The sequence below is a fragment of the Electrona antarctica genome (genome assembly GCF_951216825.1).
Source record: "Electrona antarctica genome assembly, chromosome: 24".
NCBI lineage: Eukaryota > Metazoa > Chordata > Actinopteri > Myctophiformes > Myctophidae > Electrona > Electrona antarctica.
In genome coordinates this window covers 21,470,536-21,496,174 of record NC_136803.1, presented here as the reverse complement: position 1 = coordinate 21,496,174, position 25,639 = coordinate 21,470,536, and the positions used below count along the sequence as shown (strand labels likewise).

Sequence of the window (25,639 nt, the reverse complement as noted above, 5' to 3'; positions counted from 1 at the left end):
AAAGTATAGGTTTTCACAAAGGTTTTTGACATAAATAAATAAATAAATAAATACACAAATAAAGAATTCATAATAAATATTGGTTAAAATGGAAATGGTCTGATAAAGAGTAAACAGTAAAAACTGTATCTTAAAAACGTATTCTTCCATTAAGGTCACAGGTCAGCCCATATCAATCAATGCAACCCCCTTGCAATCATTAGTCCTATTATCCCCAAATGGCGAAGAATATGGTGGAAATAGAGTCGCTGCTTCTTCGCCTGGAAAGGAGTCAGCTTAGATGGTTCGGGCATCTATCTGGTTAGGATGCCTCTCGAACGTCCCACTGCATGGGAGGAGACCCCGGGGCAGACCAAGTTCTTCTGTATCAGACTAGTGAAGAAACAGCAGGCAGGGCAGGCAGGCAGGCAGGCAGGCAGGCAGGCAGACAGACAGACATCTATATATGCAAAACATTATGATAAATGTATGTTCTAATAAGTGATGATTTAAATAATTAAAAAAGATCCTTATGAATCAAGCCTGGGTGAGGCTGATATGAGCATTATTCCCTCAGACAGGTTGTTGGTTCCAGGGTTGTGGTGAAACATTGGCGCCATCTAGTGGTTCATAAAACAAGCACAAGTCTGGGAGGCATGTTAAAGCTCAAAGTCGAATGAATGCACAACAAAATATGTTGTATAGAAAAGACAGTCACAATAACTTTCGTTTCGCCTTCTCGTTTTTTTTTTTTTTCCACATCATGTTTCGAGAAAGAAACGGATGAAATGTCATAGGCCTAATGTTTGAGTGGTTACTTTTACGCACTTTATATCGGTGGTTCCCAAACCTTTTCATGTCAAGGACCCCCACATTGACCGGCGGAGTGGACCCCCATTTGATATATGCCAGGCAGGGACCCACATATAAGAGAAGTTTTTATAACCTGACGCCGCCAGATGGGGCAGCAGCAGAGAGTACACTAGCAGAGATTCTCAACTTGTCCCCGTGTTTGACATGCAGTCACAGACTATTTTAATGGAATTTCTATATCTGGGACCCCAATTTATTGTAAAATCAATGTTAGTGTACAAATGTGTACAAATTGAACCAATAAACGGACCAGTCAGGGTCCAATTTGTACACTACCAGAGTTACAGACCCAATTAAGGGTCCATTTGGTTCAAACTATCATTTAGCTGATAGTTTAATTGGAACTATCCCTGGGTCCTTGAGGGAGTTCCAGGGGGACCCCCTGGAACTCCCTCAAGGATCCAGGGTGGTTCACACTTTGGAAACCACTGCTTTTACCCTGCTTTGGCCCTTTTTTAACTGTTTATTATTGATCAACGCTTTTAAAAAGAATGTTACGCAACGGAGTGGTTACCATGGTCACTTGGTGCACTTTGTGACCTAGCTCGGTTGTTATTGGTCAACGGCAAACACGTGACCTCCTCCTCCTCGATCATAATAAACTAGTAACTGTTAAACTCTCTATCTGTAGCAGATAGAAGACCATCTCGATCTGAGCAGGTATGGCGTTTTAATTGAAACCGAGCTGTGAAAAGACCGTTGAAAAGGCTAGCTTTAATATTAGTGATGAGGAGGCTCTATCAAGAAAAATTAAGTTATCACTTCAGTGTTCAGTTACTTTGAATATCCGAGACTTTCACTTTGATTTGATGTCACGTACACTTGCGAGAATGCCTATAATCGTTTTGCTATCTAATCAGAAACTATAATGGATAAATAGCCTGTTGTTAAGTTGATGTTTTCACTGTTCAGCTATTGTCAACTCAACTGTAACTATAAAACTGTTACGGTTGAAAAAAGAAGAAGAAAAGAAAAACAAGGCTGTTGGAAAATAACTGTTTTACCATTCCAACAATTAGCCAATTGTTTCTTTTCTTTTTTTGTGGTACTGTACCGGTCTGTATCGGCTTAGTGTACTTTGCACATACGTGCAAATAAAGTAGGTTGTTGTGTGACCGTCCGCATGTTCTGCACTCTGCAGATAAACATGAACTTCAGCACAGATATAATCAGACTGTAGGCTACTGTCCGGATCCTTGGCTCCAGCTCACGGTCTTGAACTTGTAGAATTGTACACACAGTAGAATTATAGTAGGCCTATAGCCTACGTCTGCGAATGCAAATTAATGCTCCATAATAATAAGTTAGAAATTAGAATACATTTTGTGCAGCTCCAAACTTGGATAAATGAACCCTGAGGATTTTACTACAGTACACACAGACTCAGTCTGACGCGTACGCACGCACGAACGCACGCACGCACGCACACACACGCACGCACGCACGCACGCACACACACACACACACACACACACACACACACACACACACATACACACACACACACACACACACACACACACACACACACAATTATCATAAAGTCTTATTTGATAGGGAAAGGTCATACTCCATGGTGATTTATGCTGTGTAGACATGCACAATAAAATTGAGTCATCACATATTGGTCCAGTTATTGTCTAAACGTTTTGTTGAATATAGTCATGGCTGCTTTGACCAATGCTCTGGTTTGGTCTGTCTCAAATCATGTCTGTGGTCAGCTATAGGAATGGGTGTGTCAGGGTAGGGATGGGAATTATCCTTTAATAATTCATTCATTAATTGATAATTGATACATTTTGATAACCTTATGGCTTATCGACCGATTGTTAAACGGTTAGTTGATAAGCAGCCTTTTTTTTTTCTTTTTTAAATCTGAGAATCTTATTTTCCCTCAGTCTAATATCTCTGATATACAACTATGTATTAGTTATTAACTATAACTAAATATACATCGCATGGATGCACCTGGGATGTATCCTGAGGTCAACGGGGTTTCGGGTCTACCAACATCATACCCCTCACTCAGGCGACCCAGCCGGGGTTGATCAAATCCCGACGTACGTCCCAGTAGCTACCCTCGATCAGTCCATCAGGGAATGAGCAAGGCCACACAATCCGTAGCTCCTGAACTACTCTGCCGGGACTGGGAGAACCAGATTCTGGCGCGTGGAAGGACTAGGCCAGGGTCCCCCAATAGGCGGCCCAGATATAAATGGCATTAAATGGGGGTCAGTAGCCTATGCATGTCAAACTGGGCATCCTTTTCAATTGGGGTCTTGCCCTGAAAATGAATTTTCAGGGCAAGACCTCGACCTCGCACGTGCAGGCCCCCAGCCTGGTACCCTAGTCAAAATATGGCCCTTGAAGAAAATTTATTGGGGAACCCTGGACTAGGCTCTGTGGGTTGACTCCTGTCCAGGCCCCTCCTACGTCTCTTAAAACACATGTCATTTTTTCCTGTTTCCGTCTATAGCCATGTATGTGTACGTGCTGGCGCTGGTGGTCTGTTATTACCTGTACCGCTGGGTCAGGGAGATGCCCCGGGTCCCGGACAAGGGCAGCAAGTACGTCTACATCACGGGCTGCGACTCTGGGTTCGGCAACCTTCTGGCCAGGCACCTGGACAAGCAGGGCTTCAGGGTGATCGCCTGCTGCTTCACGGAGCGCGGCGAGGAGGAGCTGAAGAAGGCGTGCTCCGAGAGGCTGACCACCGCCCACCTCGACGTCAGGAGCAAGGACAGCGTCGCCAAGGTCGCGGCGATGATCAAGGACCTCGTCGGAGAGCGAGGTGAGAGGGTCAGTTTGGTGATGAAATGAGTCCCGGGTTGAGGTTGTGTTGTTTCATGTGTACTAGCAGAGTGGCTCACAGCCTAAGAACTCATTCACACCTAAAAGACACCTGTCTTGTCCGTGTCTTGTGTCTTGTCCGTGTTTAATGGCCGCCCCAATGCATTTCCAATGGAAGTCACATGGTTTTACCAAACATTTTTGTTTGATGGTGGGGAGAGGGGCAGAACACAGCCATCAAACAAAAATGTTTGGTCAAACCATGTGACTCCCATTGGAAAGGCATTGGGATATCCCTTTGGCTTAGTGGTTAAGATGTTAGCTTTTCACACGATTCCCGGGTTTCACACACCGGTGCCGTGACCCGGATCGGGTTTCCCCCGTGGGAGGAGGGCAAAAAGGGGGGGTGAGTGTAGCAGAGTGGCTCACAGCCTCAGCCTGATGTCCTCAAAAGTCTAATATCTCCCACGAGCCATAGACCAATTATTTGTTTACAAACATTGAGACTGGCTGCACAGGTGACTGTTTCATGTAATCAATTCCCAACAGATCTCCAAACCTGTTGCGTTCTTTTAATGTCTCGTCTGTGATGATGACTCTTTTCTATAGAAGTTTTATTGAATCTGTTCTCATGTTTTGTATGGTTGCCTGGTACGGTAATCTGACCCTGGCAAACAAGAACAGGCTCAGCAGCCTCGTCAAAGTGGCCAGTAAGATTTCTGGGAGAACCCAAGCCCAACTCATAGAACTGTACAAGAGGCAGATGCTTAAGAGAGCCTCCTCCCTCCTTGAGGTATCGGATCACCCACTTCGGTCTGATTGTCTCCACCAGGCCGAAGGCATGGGGAGAGAGTATGTTTTGCAGTCCGTCCGTCCGTCCGTGTGTGTGTGTGTGTGTGTGTCCGTCCGTCCGTCCGTCCGTCTGTGAACAGCTAATCTCCGGTACCGTTAACCCGGTCGATGCCAAATTTTGCACACACACTCCCTGGATGCCAACGGTGAACCTCTGCCCCAAAATTTCAAGAACGGCCTGTTATAGCGCCACCAGGAGGCCGCTTTGTGCAAACCAGGTTTTTGGACAGTACACCTACAGATTTTGTCCTAACATCACTCAAATTGGTACACAGTCTCTCTAGAGCCATCCAACGAAACGGGTCTTTCAGATTTCTCAGACTCCATCCTGATTGGCTAAGATTGGCTTCCAAAGTTCGCAGGAGTGCTCAGTTTCAAACAAAATGCTGCAAATCATGAACACATTGTGTGATTTCCGTGAAATTGTGCACACACATTCCCACTAGGCCGAGGAAGAAATGCCACATGAACATTTTCAACTCAGCCTCATGGTGGCGCTATAACTGGCCGAAAAGTGTTTTTACCTCTAACTGCACGGATCTGTGGATAACTTTGTATGCGAACTCCCTAGAGGCCAAGGAAAAACCTTTGCCTGGAATTTTTCACATCTGCTCTTTATAGCGCTGACATATGTAAAACACATTTTCTAATATTACTCCTTCAGATGTTTGATTTCTCATAATCCACCCTCATTGGCTACGATTGGCTTCTAAACTTTTCAGGAGTAGCCCGCTTTGTACCCGTTTTGTACAAATCGCCACAACTACTCAACGCAGCGTCCGATTGTGGTGAAACTGTGCATGCATATTCCCACTAGGCTTTGGAAGAAATGCCACTTGACAGTTTTCAAATCAGCCTCATGGTGGCGCTACAACAGGCCAAGCCTCGTCACACACACACACACACACACACACACACACACACACACACACACACACACACACACACACACACACACACACACACACACATACCCTCAGGTCGTCGGCTGAGGGTGCCCACTACAAAGACTAATCGGTTCAAACTATCCTTTGTCCCGGCTGCTATTCAGCTGCTGAACAGCAGATAGCACTTTATTCTTGCCTCTTTGCACATACTGCCCACTAATGCACTTTTGCTGACTTTGCTACTTTGAATTCTCTGTCTCTGGATGGATTATATATATTTCAAGAGTGAGAGATCACAATAAAAATCCTAATCATTCGTCCTCCACACTGGGAGAAAAACAGATGGGGCATTTTTTTTTTTTTTACACGTGAGTGCAGTTAGAACTTTTCCATTGCATCTTATAAGAGGTGGGGTTCTTGTGCTGCCGGTATGCGCGCGCATGCTGTTGCTTATCAGTGTGACGTGTCTGATAAGGCGTCTATAGGCATTGTTGTAGCGACTACTTCTTTCCATCAAACCAAATTAAAGTATGTCAAGGACCCCCAAAAATATATGTAATTGGCCGGCCGACCCCCATCTGAAAATTTGTCGTTCCAGGGACCCCCCAGAAACAAAGATTTCTGTTAAAAACGTTCGTTCTGAAAGAATATACAGTATATTCAAAGATTTGCGCCACATTTTCACGATTTAAAAAAAATAACAGATCTACAAGCTCATAAGCATACAGTATGTCTATGTTTGACTTTGAGCAAATACAAGCCCAGGCACTCAACCCCTGAACTGCCTCCAGTGCATGTCAGGATTACTTGCTTGTGGTTTGTAAACGCTCCATTAATCCCTTCTGGACGGGAACCCCTTTTGGTGTTTTAAGCATTATGTTATACTTGAAAATAGCAGATCTACGTAGCGCGGCACCGAGTGCTGCGCTACGAACTTGTAGGTCTGCTATTTTTTTTAAATCATGAAAATGTAGCGCAAATCTTTGAATATATTCTTTCAGAGCGAATGTTTTTGACTCAAATCTTTGCTTCTGGGGGGGGTCCCTGGAACTACATATTTTCAGATGGGGGTCGGCGGCCAATTACATATATTTTGACATGAAATAGTTTGTGAAAAGAAACATTGTTTTTTCAGAAAACTGTCAGGAATCAGGGGGGCAGGTCAACATACTGTATGGAATAAATTATGTACTGGCCATATATGGAGCGTGTCTTGAGTGTACAGGGTTTGATGAGGTCAGATCAACATATGGAATGTCAGAACAGGTCAGCTCCATATATGGAGATCTAAGGGTGGCAGTGGGGGGCAGTGTCTTGAGTGTACAGCATTTGATGAGGTCTGGCCATATATGGAGCATGTCTTGAGTGTACAGGGTTTGATGAGGGCCCAGGTATTGGGCCGGGCCTTACGTTTCGGGGCCTGTTGAGAACTCTAGTTTTCGCCGGCTTTATTTTTATCCTACGATTTTGTAACCCATTTTTCACCCCTGTGTCAATTATCTAATGTGATCCTGGGCTCTACACACCCTCCGCCAACCTTGGGGAGAGCAACGGACTTGAACTCCTGCTTCCTATCATGCATGAGTGTCAAAGTCGCTCCTTTACACCTGACAGGTGGGAGTTTCCCTGGTTGGACGTAGCACGTGGAAGGAACACGTTATTCCAACCAGTTCCTTTCCCCTCCATCAGGCGCCCCGGCTGGCCAGGGGGAGGCAGTTTCGGCCTGTCTAGAGTTTGAATGGAGGTACTGTATCAGTCAAAAGGGAGACATCAAAGAGGAAGGACGGGTGGGGAAGGATCAACATAACCTTACGTGCCCCCCCCCCCCCCCCCCCTATAGAGCGTACCAAAATCTCCTTGAGGGGGCGTCAACATATGTGTCACATGCTAGCGATCTCGCCATACTTCTGGTATTGTCTGGTTTGTTTACAAACTTTACACAGTGAGCAACTATCCGTGTGCGTTCTTTTTTTAAACACCAGAGGGAGTTCAACAAACGACGTGCAACCATTCTAAACTGACATCTCACAATGGTGCTTGTAAGGTATGTCGAGCCCGACCTTTTTTCTTTCCATTCTGGTGTTGGCTCACGGTGTTGTCGCCAGGAACCAGCTCAATGTTTACAGAAACAGACCACCGTCACTCTATTGAGTCATTTGGGCTAGAGTTTAAATCCCACAAAAATGGCGCCGCTAGCTTTTCAGACGCCGCCCCCCTCTTGGTTTTTGAGTGGTGTAAACCACTCCTACTTGTTAGTTTACGTGTCTGTCTGTCTGTCTGTCTGTTCGTACCAAAAAATGAGCATGGTTGCTACGGTCACCCAGTTCACACGGGTGTGATTTCATTACGTCAGACATTACGTCAGACCACAGCTGATCAGTCTATATAAGACCTTACACCACTCAGTTCACACGGGTGTGTTTTTTTTTTTACACCCTGCAGGCCTGTGGGCGGTGGTGAACAACGCCGGCGTGGCCCTTCCCTCCGCCCCCTGCGACTGGCTGACCATCGACGACTACACGTCCATGCTGGAGGTCAACCTGAACGGCGTGATCGCCGTGGCGCTGAGCGTCCTGCCGCTGGTCAAGAAGGCGCGGGGCCGCGTGGTCAACGTGGCCAGCGTCTTCGGGAGGGTCAGCGTGGTCGGCGGCCCGTACTGCATCTCCAAGTATGGCGTGGAGGCCTTCAACGACAGCCTCAGGTATGGTCACTGTCCGTTTCCCCTCAGTATGGCGTGGAGCATAGACATATAAAGGTAGATCCGGCTCTGGAGCGTATGTGCTCAAGGGAGGGCAAAACTTTCCAGAGATTCCTTGCGAAGCCCCGCGGAAGGAAGCATGAGCGTGCGTCACAGAGCGCATGTTCGGGTCTGTAAGTCCCGGAAAATATGCGCTGTGATTGTCCAGGAATCACTTGCGTGGCAGCGTGACGTAACGTGCCTTCCACACTTCCGGCGTACTTCCTCCCCCAGTGTAAATTCTTCCGCCCCTCCTTCAACACACATCGCTCCAATGAACTGCAGCGGCCAATGAGGCATCTATTTTTGTAATATCTATGGCGTGGAGGCCTTCAACGAGGTTTGGTCACGGTCGGTTTCCCCTCAGTGGTGGGGAAAGAAAGCACTCAAAGCTCGTAGCGCGGCACTCGGTAACATAATGCTTAAAACACCAAAAGGGGTTCCCGTACAGAAAGGGACGGGTTAAGCAAAAGTGTCGAACTACGCCGTTACAAGGTAAAAGTCCCGGAATTCCAAGTGTACTTGAGTAGAAGCACAATACAAAGTGTATTGGCGTCAAAGTGTACTTAAGTAAATGCACTTAGTTACTTTCCACCCCAGGGACAGTTTCCCTTGGGCATCTGTTGAGTGCAGGGACTTTTTTTTTTTTTTTACAGACACCACTTGTTCAAAGTCACACAAACCAACGATTGTTTGTTCAACCACCCTTTGTACGGGTAAATGTCAACCGTTTGTTAAGTCAGAATCAGATCAGACGCTGATCAGGCATTTCAGGACACAGCCGACTCTGTTCATGTGCAGTTTAGATGCAGTTAATCAAACGAATATATCTAACCCATTTTGGACCGAGGTCGATTAAAAAAAGGCTTCTAAACAGTTTTCTGAAAAAGTGGTGCTCAACCTCATCCCTTTAATCGGTTATAAAATTAATACAAAATCTATGTTAATAGGGGGGGGGGGGGGGGTTGGGGGTTGAATGAAATTTCCCTTTTTCCCAAATTGTAAGATTTTTGTGGGACAACAGTGTTCAACGAAGTATAATATCACTAATTCATTGATTTAGTGATAACCTTTAGTGAAATAAAACAAATTACATTAAAGGGGCATTCCACTCATTTTCAACATTTTACTATGTCATTAATATACCTTAGAGCTGTTGTGTGGAGAAAAAAAAAAAAAAGTCCATTCTGTGTTTCCTAGAACTGGAGATCTGAAAAAAATCATTAACATGGTGAAACACATCTTGATGACATCATCAAGATGTGTTTCACCATGTTAATGATCTTTTGCATACTTACAGTTCTAGGAAACACAGAATAGGGGGGACTTTTTATTATTTCCACACAACAGCTCTAGGGTATATTAATGACATAGTAAAATGTTGAAAATGAGTGGAATGCCCCTTTAAGAAACTCGCTTCTCGATTAATAAAAAACTAAAAAAGTAATTGATAGTTACAGCCCCTATAGTCCAGTTGGTCAAATAGGTCTTTCATCTTGATTTGGCATATTATCTTTTGTTCTTTCTCTGTCAGGTTGTGCATGGCACCGTTCGGTGTCAGAGTCCTCTGCATCGAGCCCGGCTTCTTCAAGACCAACGTGACGGATCCGGCGATCCTGGGCAAAGATATCAGACGGCTGTGGGACAAAATGCCCCAGGACGTCAGAGATGCTTATGGGCCGGATTATTTGGATCAGGGTAAGTTTCGGTAATACGTTGTACAGTTTTCCCCCCGATTACTAAAATACTTGTTCTGAATCCCAGCACGCACGCACGCACGCACGCACGCAACGCACACACACACACACACACACACACACACACACACACACACACACACCACAAAACATCATCCTCATTTGTACAACCAGTACTTTCGAAATCAGACTTTGCCCTCAGAGAACACACACACAAGCTGTCCCTTTGGTTCCATTTGTACTCTCAGAGTTAAATTAACACATACATATTTACAATATAAATTGGGGGTCTCAGAGATTAAATTAGGGATGTCCCAATCACGTTTTTTTGCTCCCGATCCGATTCCAATCATTTGATTTTGAGACATACCGGTCCGATACCGATCCGATCTTTATATTTTTATATAACCCTTATTCCACAATAGTATAACACAATAGTATAATATCCTAATGTATGTCACTCTAGTGTAGTCTGTTGCCTTTCAATTATTGAAAGGCAAAATGTGACAATGTGACTAACCTAAGTCATTTCCCTCCTCCCCCACCTGTCCTGTCCAGTGGAGGTGGTGATGAAGGAGAAGGTGACCCAGATATCCGACGGGGACCTGATGAAGGTGGTCAGCTGCATGGAGCACGCCGTGTCGGCGGTGCGCCCGCGCACGCGCTACTCCCCCGGCTGGGACGCCAAGCTGTTCTGGCTGCCGCTCTCCTACATGCCCAGCTGCGTGTCCGACTACCTGATGCTCAAACAACAAGTGCCCCTGGCCGTGGCCCAATAAAACAACACCTATTCTCCATATGCAGACCGCGGCCATCTCTTACCATATAAATTAATGGCAAGGTGATACCTACTGTAGGTGCAACTTCCAATGGCAGCCCATTCATCCAAACAGAAAAGTCCTATCTGATTGTATTAAACAACGACAAACTCACCAACATTGCAGCTGTACGGAAAGCTTGAATTATTCTCTTTCTATCCTCAAAGTGTTTGTTTCATAAAAATCCACTGTGCTAAGTCCTAAGTGCTGGAGTTTGGAAGTGCTCGTTAGATATTCAGGAGACTGTGTACCACCCGTTTATAATTTGCACATAATGCAACGTTGCTTTACTGACAACGAGTGCTTCCAAACTGATGGAAACATGCAAATGGACAATAGTGCAGGGGTAGGCAACTAGAAGTTTGTCATCCTCGGGCAGGGGGGCAATATATCTGCAGGATTTTCTGGACAATGTAGGCCTTTTTTCTCTTAAAAAAAGGCCAAATTAGAGGAATATCTCAATTTAAATGAACATTAAGATGCCAGCCAGTCACTCTCAACATGGAGTATCCTATATTATAATAACCAAGTAGGCTATAATAAACCTTCTTTAGGAGGGAAAGTTTCTCTATATGAACATAATAGCCTATATGTGAGACTGTCGGTCTGATATTGTATACAAATGTAAAAGAAAAATAATCATATTCTCCAAATTATCTCATGTGCCAGATATTATTTCTGGGGGGGGGGGGGGGGCAGTTTGTCTCCCTATCTATATACTAGTGACTAGTCTATATACTATGTTATTATAGTATCAACTACTTTATACCACTGGTAATGTTTTTACTGCCTCTGTTATACGTTCCTAAAGGCCTTGTAACTATTCGACATATTTTTGATACTTTCCTTATTTCCTTATCAAAGTCGTCGTCGTCGTCCAAAATGCACTTTTGTAGAGCCAGGCAGAGCCAGCCAGCATTGGCTGGGGGTTCCACACAGTAATGTATTAAAAAAACCTGACGTTGAACACATTTGTCTGTGATTTGCTTCCATCAAGAACATTGAGTTTCAGTGTTACACGTAGTAAATACTAGTATTGTGCAACTAGTTTTCTCTCTGTATGAGCAAAACGAAAGGAGCCGTTTTCAAGGTTTAACTTATCTACTACGGGTCGATAGAAGTTTGTTTGCGCAAGCTAAGTGTCTCAGCCTTGGGACTGTCTGTGATAGCAGATAGTGTGAAAGGTCAAGGATGATACCTAATGGCAAACCTACAATGCCATTATGCTAGTACCAGAGTAATATAGTAAGAGAGTGGCGACACTAGCGTCAAAGGGGGCTTCAAGTCCCTGCACTTTTACCCGTGGGTAAATGGGATTATTTCAACCTGAAAAGGTTCTGTGAGAACCACTGAGCTAGATATCAGCCTAGATAATGTATATCTATTATCTAGATATACATTATCTCACAAACGCAATAACTTGATGCATTTCAAACATGAAAGGCCCTTATTGTACAGGGTTTCCATGAGATGTACTGTAATACCATGCACACACACACACACACTCTCTCTTTCTCTCTCTACTCGGGCAGGAAGGGTCTGTTATTTTTAGATGGCTTCCGTTCCTGACCCTTCCCTTAATTGCGTCCAAGCCCATGAACTGTTATCACCATGCAGTCACTGAACTGTTGCCTTTGTTTTGTAAATAATGTTGACATTTATATGAACCCAAAAGTCTGACGGACAGGGTTGCAAATTAGCTTCTTCTGGCTATAAACCTATATGCAATGAGTGTTCAATAAAAGTCTTCATGCCCAAACAGTTCCAGTTGGATATTTTTGTCAGGCATTTCTAACACTATAGACTTATATGCATGTGCATACCCTCTATACTATAATATTCCAAACAATAGACAGTCTAAACCAGTAGGGGGAGCCACAATCACAATGCAGGCTACAGACAAACTCCATCGTCTTGTTAAATTCAGAGAGAAAAGGAAAATAGGGAGGAGAAAAATAATTCAAACAGTAAAAAGAAATGTCAAGATAAAGACACTTAACACCTATAATAGCTCATAATGTGCAGGTTGGTGCCTTGCATCATGGTTTGCTCAACCATCAGTGTGTGAATGTGTGAGAAAGGCACTATATAAAAAAAATAACCAACTGTTAATTATTAAATGTACATTGATAAACAAATCGTATTTCCTTATATGGAGCTTGGGCGAGTTTTGTGATAAGAGAATCACACATCACAAAACGTTATTTACTGAATGTTGTTCAACTTGAATGTTGGGGTGGGGCGGATTTAGCCAATCAAACAAGGATTTCCAAAATGTACATCATTTCCATAATTTAAAGTGAGCTATTGTCCCGCCTTTAAATTAAATGAACAAAAATATGACACTGGCAAGATAAAACTATTTAGTGGAACCATCCTTAGACCTTTGATTGATTAAAGTATTTATTAACAGTATGCAGAACAGGTACATTTCACCTACATTACAGTGGTTTTCAACCAGTGGTCCTTGAGGGGGTTCCAGGTGGTCTACAGCTACATGATGGAGTTGGTAACCAAATGGACCCTTAGACCTTTTAGCGTAATAAAACAAAACCAAATGGACGCATGTGGGTCCATGTTACGCTCTCAAGCGTTAAATACCGGTAAACAACTGCATTACTTAATTTACAAGAAGTCTACACAATTAGAGAATGTAGAATTATTATTTTGAGAAAAAAAATGTTTGCCTGTTGCCTCTTATTGTGGACAAGATCTTATCCAACGACAACAAAATATTCTTTAGTTTAGGATCTGAGAGGCTAAATGTCATCAAACTGTGGTCTGTGGCGCAAATGCTGAATAAATGATGGACCTTGATGTACAAAGGGTGGAAAACCACTGACCTACACCAAGCCTTTGTGAGGAATTAGTGTAATGATATAGTTCAGTGGTTCCCAAACTTTTTCATGTCAAGGACCCCCAAATTGACACTAATGAGCACGCGGACCCCCATTTGAAAACATATGCCAGGGACCCCCCATAAGAGAAGGTTTTTACGGCTCCAGCAGTGATGCTCAACCCGTTTAATTTCAAGTACCGCCCCAGTTTGACATGCATTAGTCTACGGACCCCCATTTAAAGACATTTATATCTCTGGGACCATTTGTATACTCTGAGTTACAGACCCATAGCTGGATTAGCTGGGGCCGCCCTGGAACTCCCTCAAGGACCCCTAGGGGACCCCCTGGAACTCCCTCAAGGACCCCTAGGGGACCCCCTGGAACTCCCTCAAGGACCCCACTTTGGGAACCACTGATAGTTAGTTACTGGCACACCTTCCTGGTCTAATAAAATAGGAATCAATCAAAAACATATCACACACGGTTATGTTTATTGTTTTCTAGTTGCATAAACAAGCATAAAAAGAACATACAAAAAGCAGAAAACCATTGACAGTAAAAACACTAAGAGGGAAGAAAACATTTAAAACAAGGTGAGCTGAGCTGCTCCTCATTAAAACTCACCCTCCTCTTCAATAAACAACTGGAACAGATCACTCTACTCTAAGTTCTGAGTGGATTAACCACTGCAAGAAGCGCAAGTGAACAATCACTTATTGAGTGGCAAAAGAAAGACACATCCATCCCCACTCCTGATTATAAACCCTCCCACCCAGCGTTTTTTGTGTGTGTGTGTCTTGGTCTTTGTAGTCATTATATCCCCAATTCAATACCCTATTATAATAGTGGGATGTAGCGGACAGCTCCATTTACAGCACATTTTAACTTGGAACCGGAAAACATAACAGAATGTTGATATCCCTCAACAGGACCTCTACAGATGAGGGAATGGTTTCAGTGTATGGAAATCAACATTTACAATCAGTTCTAGTAATTTTACAATTCTATGGAACGACGGAGGAGAAGGAAGTAGGAACAACACTACACTAACACTACACGCCTTTTTAGATTTGTTTGTTTTCACATTCCTGTTTCAATGATGAACGATGTAGTGTCTTTGTGTGGTGAGGATGGGAAAAGGTCAGAGGTCTTAACCATGGGTGGCGTCGTCCTCCACGAAATCTTTGGCCTGCTCAGCTGAGATCACGTCGATGTGACTCACCTGAAAACAAAACACACTCCATTAACAACCCATTGTGGACGGGAACACCCTTTGTGTTTTAAGCATTATGTTATACTTTAGCTATTGAAAAATAGCCAATCTACAAGCTCACACCAATGTCACAATGCGACGCATTGTGAGCTTGCAGATCAGCTATTAGGGACGGCATGTTGAAATGAGTTAAGGCTCACCTTGTTTCTGAACTTGACTCCATAGAACTTGTTGGCTGATTCCAACAGCTCAGGCCTAAAGGTGGTGGTGATAAACTGGGCGTTGCCTGACAGTTCCACCATCATATCTGAAAAAAAAAAAAAAAAGCACACACACACACACAACAGAAAGATCAATTTCTCTTTTCCGACATTACATTATTTTTTATTTAATTCCAGACACGATCTGAGCCACGAGCCAGCTACGGAGAGCCTTCTCTTACTGTGATTAAAGATGAGGTGCTTTTTAAAGGAGAATTCCATGCTAGAAGGCTTTCTTACCTTTATTTGTAGTTGATACTGTACGTCCCCACCAAAGAGGTCCAGGTGTTATTTTGTGCAAAACCTCCTTATTGGCTATTTCCCCTACCATAAGCCCTAAATGAATTGAATGGGAGTTTTTGCACAAAATAACACCTGGACCTCTTTGGTGGGGACGTAACGACTACAAAGAAAGGTAAGAAAGCCTTCTAGCATGGAATTCTCCTTTAATCTGTAAATTGGTAGCACCAATGCAAGTGACAAGAAACATTTCTGCCGGGAATTTGTCGCCACACATCTTTCCACTAATTCATAGAAAAATCACGCCATAATGTGAAGTCGAGCGGTGGCTTTGGAGTCAGGCACAGTTGTTGACTGTTTGTGTGTGTGTGTGTGTGTGTGTGTGTGTCAAGCCCTCCCCCCTGGCCTGTGCGTGTGTGTGTGTGTGTTAGTGTTGCGCGGGCCGACCTGTAACCCGCAGGTCTCGCGGGTTAACCGCGGGGCGGGCTGGGCCGAGTCATGACATTTTCACTTTATTTGTGGGCCAGGTTGAGGCGGGTCAAATAATGTATACTGTGATTTTTACAAATGATTATTGTTGCCACGAGTCCTGGGATGAAATTTGCGCAGCCTACCGGATTGTTGCTGTGCTGGTTGATATCTCCTCTCTCCAATTATTAATAACTATTAATCCCCAAACAGCGCACAGCCGCATGTGCTCCGAACGCGCGTGCATGAGCACACCCCGCAGGCACGTAGCGGTAGCGCGGCCGCCGCCACACACAATTATCATTGTCAACTTTTCTCACCACAACGGACATTCTGTATTTACCTTTTCCCTGTGCGTCCTTGAACAGTGGTGAGTTGTGTTTCATGTCTACTTAAGTCATCAGTTAATGGTTGGACTCCATCTTGCCTCTTGTGTTCTGACTGAGTCTTAAGTTCTGACTCACTCCAGAGCGAGTGAAATATTTTATAACCACCAGCAGTCCCTTCCTTCAGCGTGTGTGTGTGTGTGTGTGTGTGTGCGTGTGTTTGTTTGCGCACACGTGTGTGGAGTGTATAAGTGCAAGGAGGACAAGTTAGACAACGACAACGCAAACGTTTTCAAATAGTTTTTCTTAGGTCTTTAGTGGCGTTTTCTTTCAGCGTCTGTGCAGTGACAGTCCTGTTGTTATACTGTAGGCTATGTCTGCGACGCACGGGTGAGTCTTTCTTCTCTCCCCTCAACCTCTCTGTCTCCTCTCAATCTGCCATGTCGCTACGTGTGTGACAAATGAATGGCATCGATGCAATGCGGTGGTCGGAACACCCGTGACTATGCGTGCTTGCCAGTGATATTATTAGCCTTTAAGACAGTTTAGAAGCACCTTTTTTGACAAATAAAAGCCGCGTTCAAAGACATATTTGACGTGCATTTAATGATGGCGGGTTGCGGGCCAGGTCGAGTTGTGAAAATTGATGTGGTGCTGCGGGGCGGGCTGAGCAGAGTCAGATTATTATCACATGCGGGACCTGCGGGTCATGAAAAACCCTGACCCGCGCAACACTAGTGTGTGTGTGTGTGTGTCTGTTTCCTGCAGTGTGTGTGCGTGTGTGTGCGTCCTGCAGTGTGTGTGTGTCTGTCTCCTGCAGTGTGTGTGCGTGTGTGTGCGTCCTGCAGTGTGTGTGTGTGTGTGCTGCAGTGGTCAATGGGAGTGCTTAGTGTGAAAGGCCCGGCATCTGCAAGGGGTCAATAGGTCGTAAGGGGTCAATACTGTAGGTCCTACTCTAGTCTAAACGGACAAGACGTAGGCCGCACGGACAGACGGACACACATATAGCCATGTGAAGGAGCGGTGTGCAGCGCTCAAAAAGCTCAATAGTAAAAGCCCAGATCAATAAACAGGCTCGATAAGGGGCTCATTAACATTAAAACATTAAACATCTGTGTGGAGGCTGTCTTAACACATTATGTGCCCTTTCATTCTTTCAAAATGGCGACCCAGGGTGTCCACTTTTAGACCCACTTCTTTTTACCAAGACGTCCTGGGCACTACATGCGGTAATTCCTAGGACGTCTGTGGACGTTTTGGGCACAAAATGTGTTAACATGTGAGTAAAAGCAAAGAAAATTGCTGGATTAAATGCAATTAAAGAAAGACGAGTTCCCTCGTTTGTGGAGAGAAGAACAAGGTCCTGCGTTCTTGGCATACATTCGGTTAACAAGCTCCATCCCTACATTAACAGCCCAAGAAATGACCAGTCACCACCACAGTGAAATGTCTGTCTGGTTCTTTACCCGAGACGGCCTTCCTGTGCTGGGCGTCGAGGGCCTGGTCGATCTCGTCAAACAGGTAGAAGGGGGCGGGGTCACACTTCTGAATGGCGAAGATGAGAGTCAAGGCCACCAGAGACTTCTGACCGCCAGACAGCTGCTGCATCTCCTTCATCTCAGCCTGCTGCCCTGTGAACGACACCTGAACAGCACACAGAGAGGCCAGATAAGCATTGGCACCTTTTAAAAAAAATATAAAGCCATTGCTGGGATGCTCCCTGACTATATCTGTTCCATGTTGGAATTGAACAATAGCACGTATCAGACCCGCTCTAGTGATTTTTTTAAGGCTCAAGGTTCCTCAGGCTCAGACAGAGTTGGGCAAGACAGCTTTTTCTGTCAATGGCCCAAACTCGTGGAATGAACTTCAAAATTCCTTAAAACCGAGCTCCCTGCCATCCTTCGGTCAGTTCAAAGGAATGCTCCAGAACATTTTTCACCGTGATTGCTCCTGCTTAAATTGATTTATTTTACTGGTAATTTATCCTGATTTATAATGTGTTGATGTATTGTTTTGACTGTGTTTTGACTGTATTGAGGGCTTGCCCTCAACTGTATTTCCGAGTATAAATAAAGGTGATGATGATGACACAGTAACAACATCTCACCCTGCTGCCCTGTGAACGACACCTGAACACCACACAGTAACAACATCTCACCCTGCTGCCCTGTGAACAACACCTGAACACACCACAGTAACAACATCTCCCCCTGTTGCCCTGTGAACGACACCTGAACACCACACAGTAACAACATCTCACCCTGCTGCCCTGTGAACGACACCTGAACACCACACAGTAACAACATCTCACCCTGCTGCCCTGTGAACGACACCTGAACACACCACAGTAACAACATCTCACCCTGCTGCCCTGTGAACGACACTTGAACACACCACAGTAACAACATCTCACCCTGTTGCCCTGTGAACGACACCTGAACACACCACAGTAACAACATCTCACCCTGCTGCCCTGTGAACGACACCTGAACACACCACAGTAACAACATCTCAGCCCTGGAATTATAAGATGTTTGCACAAGGTGCAACTTCTTATGTACCGTGGGCAAGTATTTCAACACTACAGAGATTTTTTCTTAAACACATTTTCATTTGACTCAAATAAAACAAAAGCAGAAGCCATTACCGCAATGTGTAGTCTTTCGACTAGTTCCACAGTTCAGAAGCACATATAGGCCCAGTCTTACCCTGATGCCGACTCCAGTGAACTGGTCCACAGAGGGAACAGTGGTCTGGCTCTCGGCAGAACTTTCACCCTCCTCCTGGGACTGGCTTCCCTCTGCCTCCCCCTTCTTCATCACTAGTGTGGCTTTGCCCCCAGGAACCAGCTTCCGGAATACCTCGCTGAAGTTCTTAGACACCTGGGAGAAGGACAAAAAAAAACAACTCAAAATTAAACTATATAGCGTTGCACCTGAAAATCTGTGATACGGAACAACTTAAGGTTATAATGCCAAGAGAGAGCAAATCATCCGACATGTATCCTGTTGTGTTGTGCCAAACAACACATGATTTTACGTACCTGTTTGAAGGTGAGCTGGATGGCCTCATACTTGATGATGTTACGTACCTGTTTGAAGGTGAGCTGGATGGCCTCATACTTGATGATGTTACGTACCTGTTTGAAGGTGAGCTGGATGGCCTCGTACTTGATGTTACGTACCTGTTTGAAGGTGAGCTGGATGGCCTCATACTTGATGTTACGTACCTGTTTGAAGGTGAGCTGGATGGCCTCATACTTGATGTTACGTACCTGTTTGAAGGTGAGCTGGATGGCCTCGTACTTGATGTTACGGTCTGTTTGAAGGTGAGCTGGATGGCCTCGTACTTGATGATGTTACGTACCTGTTTGAAGGTGAGCTGGATGGCCTCGTACTTGATGTTACGTACCTGTTTGAAGGTGAGCTGGATGGCCTCGTACTTGATGTTACGTACCTGTTTGAAGGTGAGCTGGATGGCCTCGTACTTGCGCTGCTCCAGGACGTTCATCAGCTCCATGATGGAGGTGTGGCCGCGGTCCAGCTCTGCCTGACGCCTGATCAGCTTCTCCTTCTGCTCCGAGAAGTCCACAAACTGGTCCAGGGCCTTCTTGTTCACGTGGCTGTACTTCTTCAGCTCCGCGTTGCACTGCTCCAACTTCTGGAACAGCTGGATGACGGCAAAAAACAAAACAAAAAGTAAAACGTGAATTAGTCACATTGATGACATTTGAAAGGTAATGATAATAATGGCAGAATCGTGAATAAAGACACAGAAAGCAGGGTTAGAGATGCTGGTTGGATATGTAATGCCTCTTACTAGATTCCCATCTGAATCACATTTTAGATCATAGATCGATCAAAAATCATTGTATCTCCAAAGGACATCAACTTAGAAAGTGTCCGCAATATTTTGGCCTCTCATCAACTTGTGCAATCAGTGGCACTGGTCTGGCACGCTAAGCCAGGAGTTCTCAATGTTTCTGGCTGGGGACCCCAGAAACACTTTGGCCATGTCTCGCGACATGTCAGGGTCTGGTACTTTTACCGGTAATAAAAGATGAAATCATTGGTACCTGTTTAAGTGTCATGTTCTGATACTTTTCGAAGGCTTCCTGCGGCAGCGAGCCGAGCTCTCGGATCTTCTTCATGCACTCGTCCTTCTTCTTGAGCAGCATGCCCTGGCGGTTGGTCATCTTCTCCAGCTCCTTGGTGTCCTGGTTGATGACGTCGTTGTGTTCCTTCTCCACGTTCTTCCAGCGGTCCATGCTCTTCACCAGCTCCTTGATCTCGCTCTCCGCCTTGTCCACCAGAACGTCCAGTTCTGGGAATGTTGCGAGAATATAAGCGGCGGGAGACAGTTTTTTGGAAAACTAATAATTGCCGATTTCTAAAACATTGACAACAATTTGAGTTTAACCACTTAAAAGCCTCACAATGCGTTGCGATGTGGGGCAGCGATGTGGCGCTGCTATGCAACTTTCCCCATTGTAAACAATGGGACTCCATTTCCCCCCATCTCATATCGCTTTCTGTCCGTGGGATTGCCCGTATGACTTAAAACTGATTTAAAAACGTGGATTAAACAATGAAAACATAACTCGAATCGCAGCAAAAGTGTTCTAAAATGTATTAACTTGGGCAAATCGTGAATAGTAGTCAAAGCGTTAAGTAAAACACTTTTTTTTCCATCATTGGATTTTGAGAAACAAATTGGAAGTGTGTCACACTTGCCCATTTATTCTCCCGGAATTCTTCCCAGTGAGGGATGGGAGGGGCTGAGACGGAGTGGGAGGGCGCAGTCAGCGCACACAGAAGTCAAGGCAGATGGCTGTGTGTAACGGACGTGTGCTTATGAGAAACAACAAAAATAAAAACTGAATGTTTCCTTTATCCTCGTGTTGCGCTTCTGTGTTCAATATCCAGTATGCTAATTCACAACAACAACTACTACTACTACTACTATGTACTTTTGTGTTGAAACTTTGAATTTCTCCAACAACTATAAACTCCCACGACAGCCTAAGCACCCCCAAAAAACGGGCAAGCGTTACGTACGCCTCGCCTACCGTCGGAGCGCGCCAACGTATCTTTGATACGTTTGTTGATGCCGTCCAGCTCAGAGGTGGTGGCGGTGAGCACCGTGCCTCCCTCCGTCTCGCGCAGCTCGTTCAACTCCTGCACAGAGGGGGAAAATAAAAAGATCACACCCGTGTGAAGTGAGGGGCGCTCTTATAATCGTACATCATCATGACGTAAAAATAGACCCTATGCCCAAGTGCTCAGACACTATGAAGTACAATTGTCCATTCATTGTCAATGGGAATGTAATGTTTATGTAAGACAAAAATCTACACCAATAGCCGAATATAGGAGCTCAAAAAGACCACACGGGAATCACTCAATCCAATTATACTATAACTAAATCAGTGGTTTTCAACCCTTTTCATATAAAGGACATTTAACCCTTAGAAGATGAAAGACGCCAATTGGCGTCTTCATCAGAATTCCGTAAATGATCAATGACGCCAATTGGCGTCTTCACAGTTTTTGATGAATCTAAACATATTAATATGCTCCGAAGCGCTGTTTAAATTCCTGAGCTTATATTCCAACTACATTACCCAGAAAACCCGTGTCACGTGACACACGTGTACGTGTTGCCATTGGAAGCTGGTCCCACCCCCTGTAAACAGTGGGGGCAGAGGGAGTCTTCATAGTTATCATTGTTTTGCCTGTTTGCCGTCTCGCCCGAGCGATTTTCTAGCAGAAAAAGTTGAAAGCAGTACTATTTATTTGAGCGAGTTTTGTGGTAGTAGTATTGATCCATACGCGTCCCAGTCGCCTTCTCCAGGCGGAGTAGCCCTGGTCCAGTGCTTACAGCGAGACTCGCTGCTCCCTCCCTCCTTTTTTCATTGTCTCCCCATCGTCGTCCGATGAGCTATACCGGGAAACCATTGAAGAAGACGATCAACCCGGAATGTTTTGAGGTAATCTTATTGTAGAAAATGCCCTTCTATAGTGATCAGAAATCATAAGATGATCGCTACAAATAGATGCTTGGATAATTACTACTACTAGTCAGATCATGACGCCAGAATGACTCACCACGATGGCCCCCAGCCATTAGCCAGCACCGAAGGTGCTGGCTAATGGTGTTGGTCGGTGCATTGGTGCTGGCTAAGGGCTGGAGGGGGGGTTGGTGTCGATCGGTTGGTTTGTGCAGTACAAATGTATCGTAGCAGGCATGCACGCATGGCAGTACAAGTATTTTATATTGTAGCGTGCCTTATAGGCGATCTGATCTTTAGAGTAATGTTCGCTCCTTTTATTTACTGTCTACAAAGACGGAGAACAAACATGCATCGTTTACTGAAGCAACGCGTGGTTATGATGACGTTGCTACAAGGATCGGAGGGGGGACGGGGAGTGAAGCTAACAGTAGCGTATTATATAAGATCTGTATGACGTTTCATTGACGTCTGAGCTTGCATGATAATTGCATTCATTGTATATTGTATACAATCATGATTGTACATTGTTTAGTGTGTCTCCGTGTGATGATGATGATGACGATGATGTCAGATAGCCTACGTCGTCCCCCCCCCCCCAACTGGCTATTGGCCGGGCTGACTACAGCTAAATGTTTATTTTTTATATATTTAGAACTGGCATCAGATGAGGAGGAGGATGATGATGATGATGATGAAGACGAAGAGTCAAGACTGCGATGGAGTTCTCCGACACTGAACCGGATGCATTCATTCATTTCAGTTGTTGTTTTTTTTAAATTTAGCCTACACACACACACACCGTCAAGAACAACTGGAATGCAGTGGTTTGGGGACACTGGGGAGTTTGGGGACAACTGTTTTGTATGTAGGCCTATTTATTTTCTGTAATATTTATTATAATTGTATTATGTTAGTCATAAAAAATAAAAGACAAGCTTTTACAATGAGTTAGACCTGTCATGGCTATTTTGTTCACTAGTCTGAGGTTTATGGTTTGACTAAGCGAGTTTCAACTGTGATTTACTCTGTAACGGTAGATGGTAAGAACCCAATTTTTTTGTTATAATACAGTATACATTCAAGTCTATATTTTGATACATATCATGGGCACAAAGTCATATCAAAACAATGTCCTTGGATGAGTTTTTTATCAAAACTGTTTCTTCACAACAGGTTTTTGAGATACATGCATGAATAGACACGGTACTGGTAAGACTATGTAAACATGGTATATATCAAAATGTGCGTTAGAATGTCTAATTTTACCCCAAAAAAGAATTGAGTTTATATGATGTTCCATTTCAGAGCTAGGGGGACTTTTAGCTGGATAGGTCAGATTGATCATGACTGACCATGCTATTTATAGATGGCAAAATATCTACAGTGGTACATGTGAGAAACTTTTTATTTTATTTTAATTGAACTAGACAACTCACCCTTTAAAATGAGATATTGCATGGCTATGTACGCCCAGCAGAAAAAAAGTTATTTAGAAAATAAAACTTCAACCGGTCATAACTTTTTTTGTTGTCCTAGAAACACTACCCAGTGTAAATGCAGGCTCTTTTAAATGGCTTCCAACACCACAACTAAACATTTTATCAACTCAGTTCATTTTTTTCCTGGAAGCAGACAAGCCAAGCGTTCTCTGAAGGTCTTTCGTTGTCACACATTCACAGCAGAGAATTTTCAATAAATCATTCAAAAACGCCATTCTGCCATAGAGAAGTCTAAAAACTATATAGAAATCCATGAAACTCTCAAAGAGTTAAGCCCTTGCAGACCCAAAACTAATAAGGGATGTTTTGTTATCGTTGGATAAAGTTTTTCCACAATTCCAATCCATGCTGTATTGATGTTACCATAGCAGGTAAATGTTGATGAAAATGTGTAGACTTCTTGTAAATTAACCCATTTAGACCTGAGGACGCATCTGCGTCACCTTATAGCCTTCAACCACTTTCACCATTAATTTAAACTTTAGCTGGAAAAAAAAAAATCATGAAAATGTGTGCAAATCTTCTTTCACATTGAACGTTTTTAACTCAAATATTTGCTTCTGGGGCAGTGGGGGGGGGGGGGGGGGGGGGGGTCGCTGGAACAACATACAGCTAATTCTGTGTGTCCTTGACATGAAAAGGTTTGAGCACCAGTGCCGCACTGACATTTTGTAGAATCTTGTCTCAGGTCTTAAAACATAAAATGAGTGAAATCACACTCTGTTACAATGTCACAACGTTGCCACACTATTGGTCCAGTTACCTGTTCCACCTGGTCAAGGCGCTTCCGCAGGTTCTCATTGAGGTACGTTTCCACCCTGGTCATGATGCCTTCCAGCTTAATCCTCTCATTCAGAAACTTCCTGTTGTTCTGTGGTCAGAGAGAGAGAGCGACCGACACACACACACACACACACACACACACACACACACACACACACACACACACACACACACACACACACACACACACACACACACACACACACACACACACACACACACACACACACACACACACACACACACACACACACACACACACACACACACACACACACACACACACACACACACACACACACACACACACACACACACACACACACACACACACACACACACACACACACACACACACACACACACACACACACACACACTCTTTATTTGAATCCGCAAATTACAATTAATTTTACAGGGAAATAAAACAAATATGAACAGGGTTGAGAGCATAGAGTAATGAAAGGATAGACTGAACCGAATACTCTGTCGTATTTCAACGGCTCTGTGCGTGGCCATGCACTACAGTACCTGCTGCAGCTGGCGGATCTCGTCGTTGAGCTCGTCGACGTGCCTCTGGTCGTCCAGGCTGAGCTGAGACAGCAGCTCTGTGCCCAGCTCGGCCTTCAGGGACTGCCTGGTGGACTCCATGGCGTGCAGGCTGGCCTCCAGACTCTGCATGCTGCGTTGCTGTAGGAGGACATAGAGAGAGACATCAGGGGAGAAAAACTATTACACTTTAACATAACCCTAGTGTCCTTATTCTGGGTGCACTGAAAACATAGTTCTACAAGATCGTTTGAACTTATATACTTTACTATATCAGCTATTTTCTGCGAAGATTTGGTGCAGAGGGAAACTAGAAAAAGTGCCCCTCGGGGCACAGGTCTCCACCAGTGGCCTCCTGGTGGTGCTATAATAGGCCAATGTGAAATGGGGGACATTTCTTCTTATGCCTTGGAAGCGGTTATTTTACAATGGTCTCAATCATTCAGAAATTGTGTTTGTTCATATGCTTGTCCACTCAGCTCCATTGACTCCAATGTATTCCAGCAGAGTTTCGGCGGCAGTTTGCCACCCAGTGTGACGAATCTGCCGGCTGGAATTGCAGGGTGGAGAATATGACGTTAGCAACCTTTCGGGATGTCCCGATACACTTTTTTCGTTCCCGATCCGATCCCGATACTACAATTTCTGTTAGCCGATACAGAATACAGATACCAGATAATATTTATAATAATAAATAAAATGACTTATTTTATCTTGTGTTTAATTGTAGACTCCTCACTCAATTGTGCACTTGCAGTTTGGGCAACTCGAAAGCACACTCCACATGCCAACATTTTATTTCCCTGCCATAG

The 25,639-nt window shown here is 44.4% G+C and overlaps 2 protein-coding genes across 3 annotated transcripts in view; one reads left to right on the top strand and one right to left on the bottom strand.

Annotated features, from left to right (window-relative positions):
- The first annotated feature begins 1,429 nt into the window (after positions 1 to 1,429).
- The window catches only part of LOC306917405 (retinol dehydrogenase 7-like), a 37,167-nt gene continuing 12,957 nt past the window's right edge, over positions 1,430 to 25,639 (top strand). Inside the window, exons 1-5 of one of the 2 annotated variants that reach the window (XR_013789161.1) lie at positions 1,430 to 1,512; positions 3,329 to 3,643; positions 7,824 to 8,082; positions 9,653 to 9,816; positions 10,374 to 10,656. Coding sequence is in view for 1 of the 2 variants with exons in the window: in XM_079495629.1 (XP_079351755.1) it covers positions 3,331 to 3,643; positions 7,824 to 8,082; positions 9,653 to 9,816; positions 10,374 to 10,594 (957 nt within the window). In the remaining variant the exon portion in view is untranslated. Of the gene's footprint in view, positions 1,513 to 3,328; positions 3,644 to 7,823; positions 8,083 to 9,652; positions 9,817 to 10,373; positions 11,585 to 25,639 lie in introns of those variants that run through there. The other variant, XM_079495629.1, reaches the window with a different exon arrangement.
- The window catches only part of LOC306917406 (structural maintenance of chromosomes protein 3-like), a 31,500-nt gene continuing 19,806 nt past the window's right edge, over positions 13,946 to 25,639 (bottom strand). Inside the window, exons 21-29 of the mRNA XM_079495630.1 lie at positions 24,810 to 24,968; positions 24,259 to 24,366; positions 21,052 to 21,160; positions 20,059 to 20,306; positions 19,440 to 19,652; positions 18,692 to 18,865; positions 17,447 to 17,624; positions 14,887 to 14,993; positions 13,946 to 14,695 (exon numbers count right to left, since the gene is read on the bottom strand). Of these exons, the coding sequence (XP_079351756.1) occupies positions 14,624 to 14,695; positions 14,887 to 14,993; positions 17,447 to 17,624; positions 18,692 to 18,865; positions 19,440 to 19,652; positions 20,059 to 20,306; positions 21,052 to 21,160; positions 24,259 to 24,366; positions 24,810 to 24,968 (1,368 nt within the window). The 3' untranslated portion in view covers positions 13,946 to 14,623. The remainder of the gene's footprint in view (positions 14,696 to 14,886; positions 14,994 to 17,446; positions 17,625 to 18,691; positions 18,866 to 19,439; positions 19,653 to 20,058; positions 20,307 to 21,051; positions 21,161 to 24,258; positions 24,367 to 24,809; positions 24,969 to 25,639) is intronic.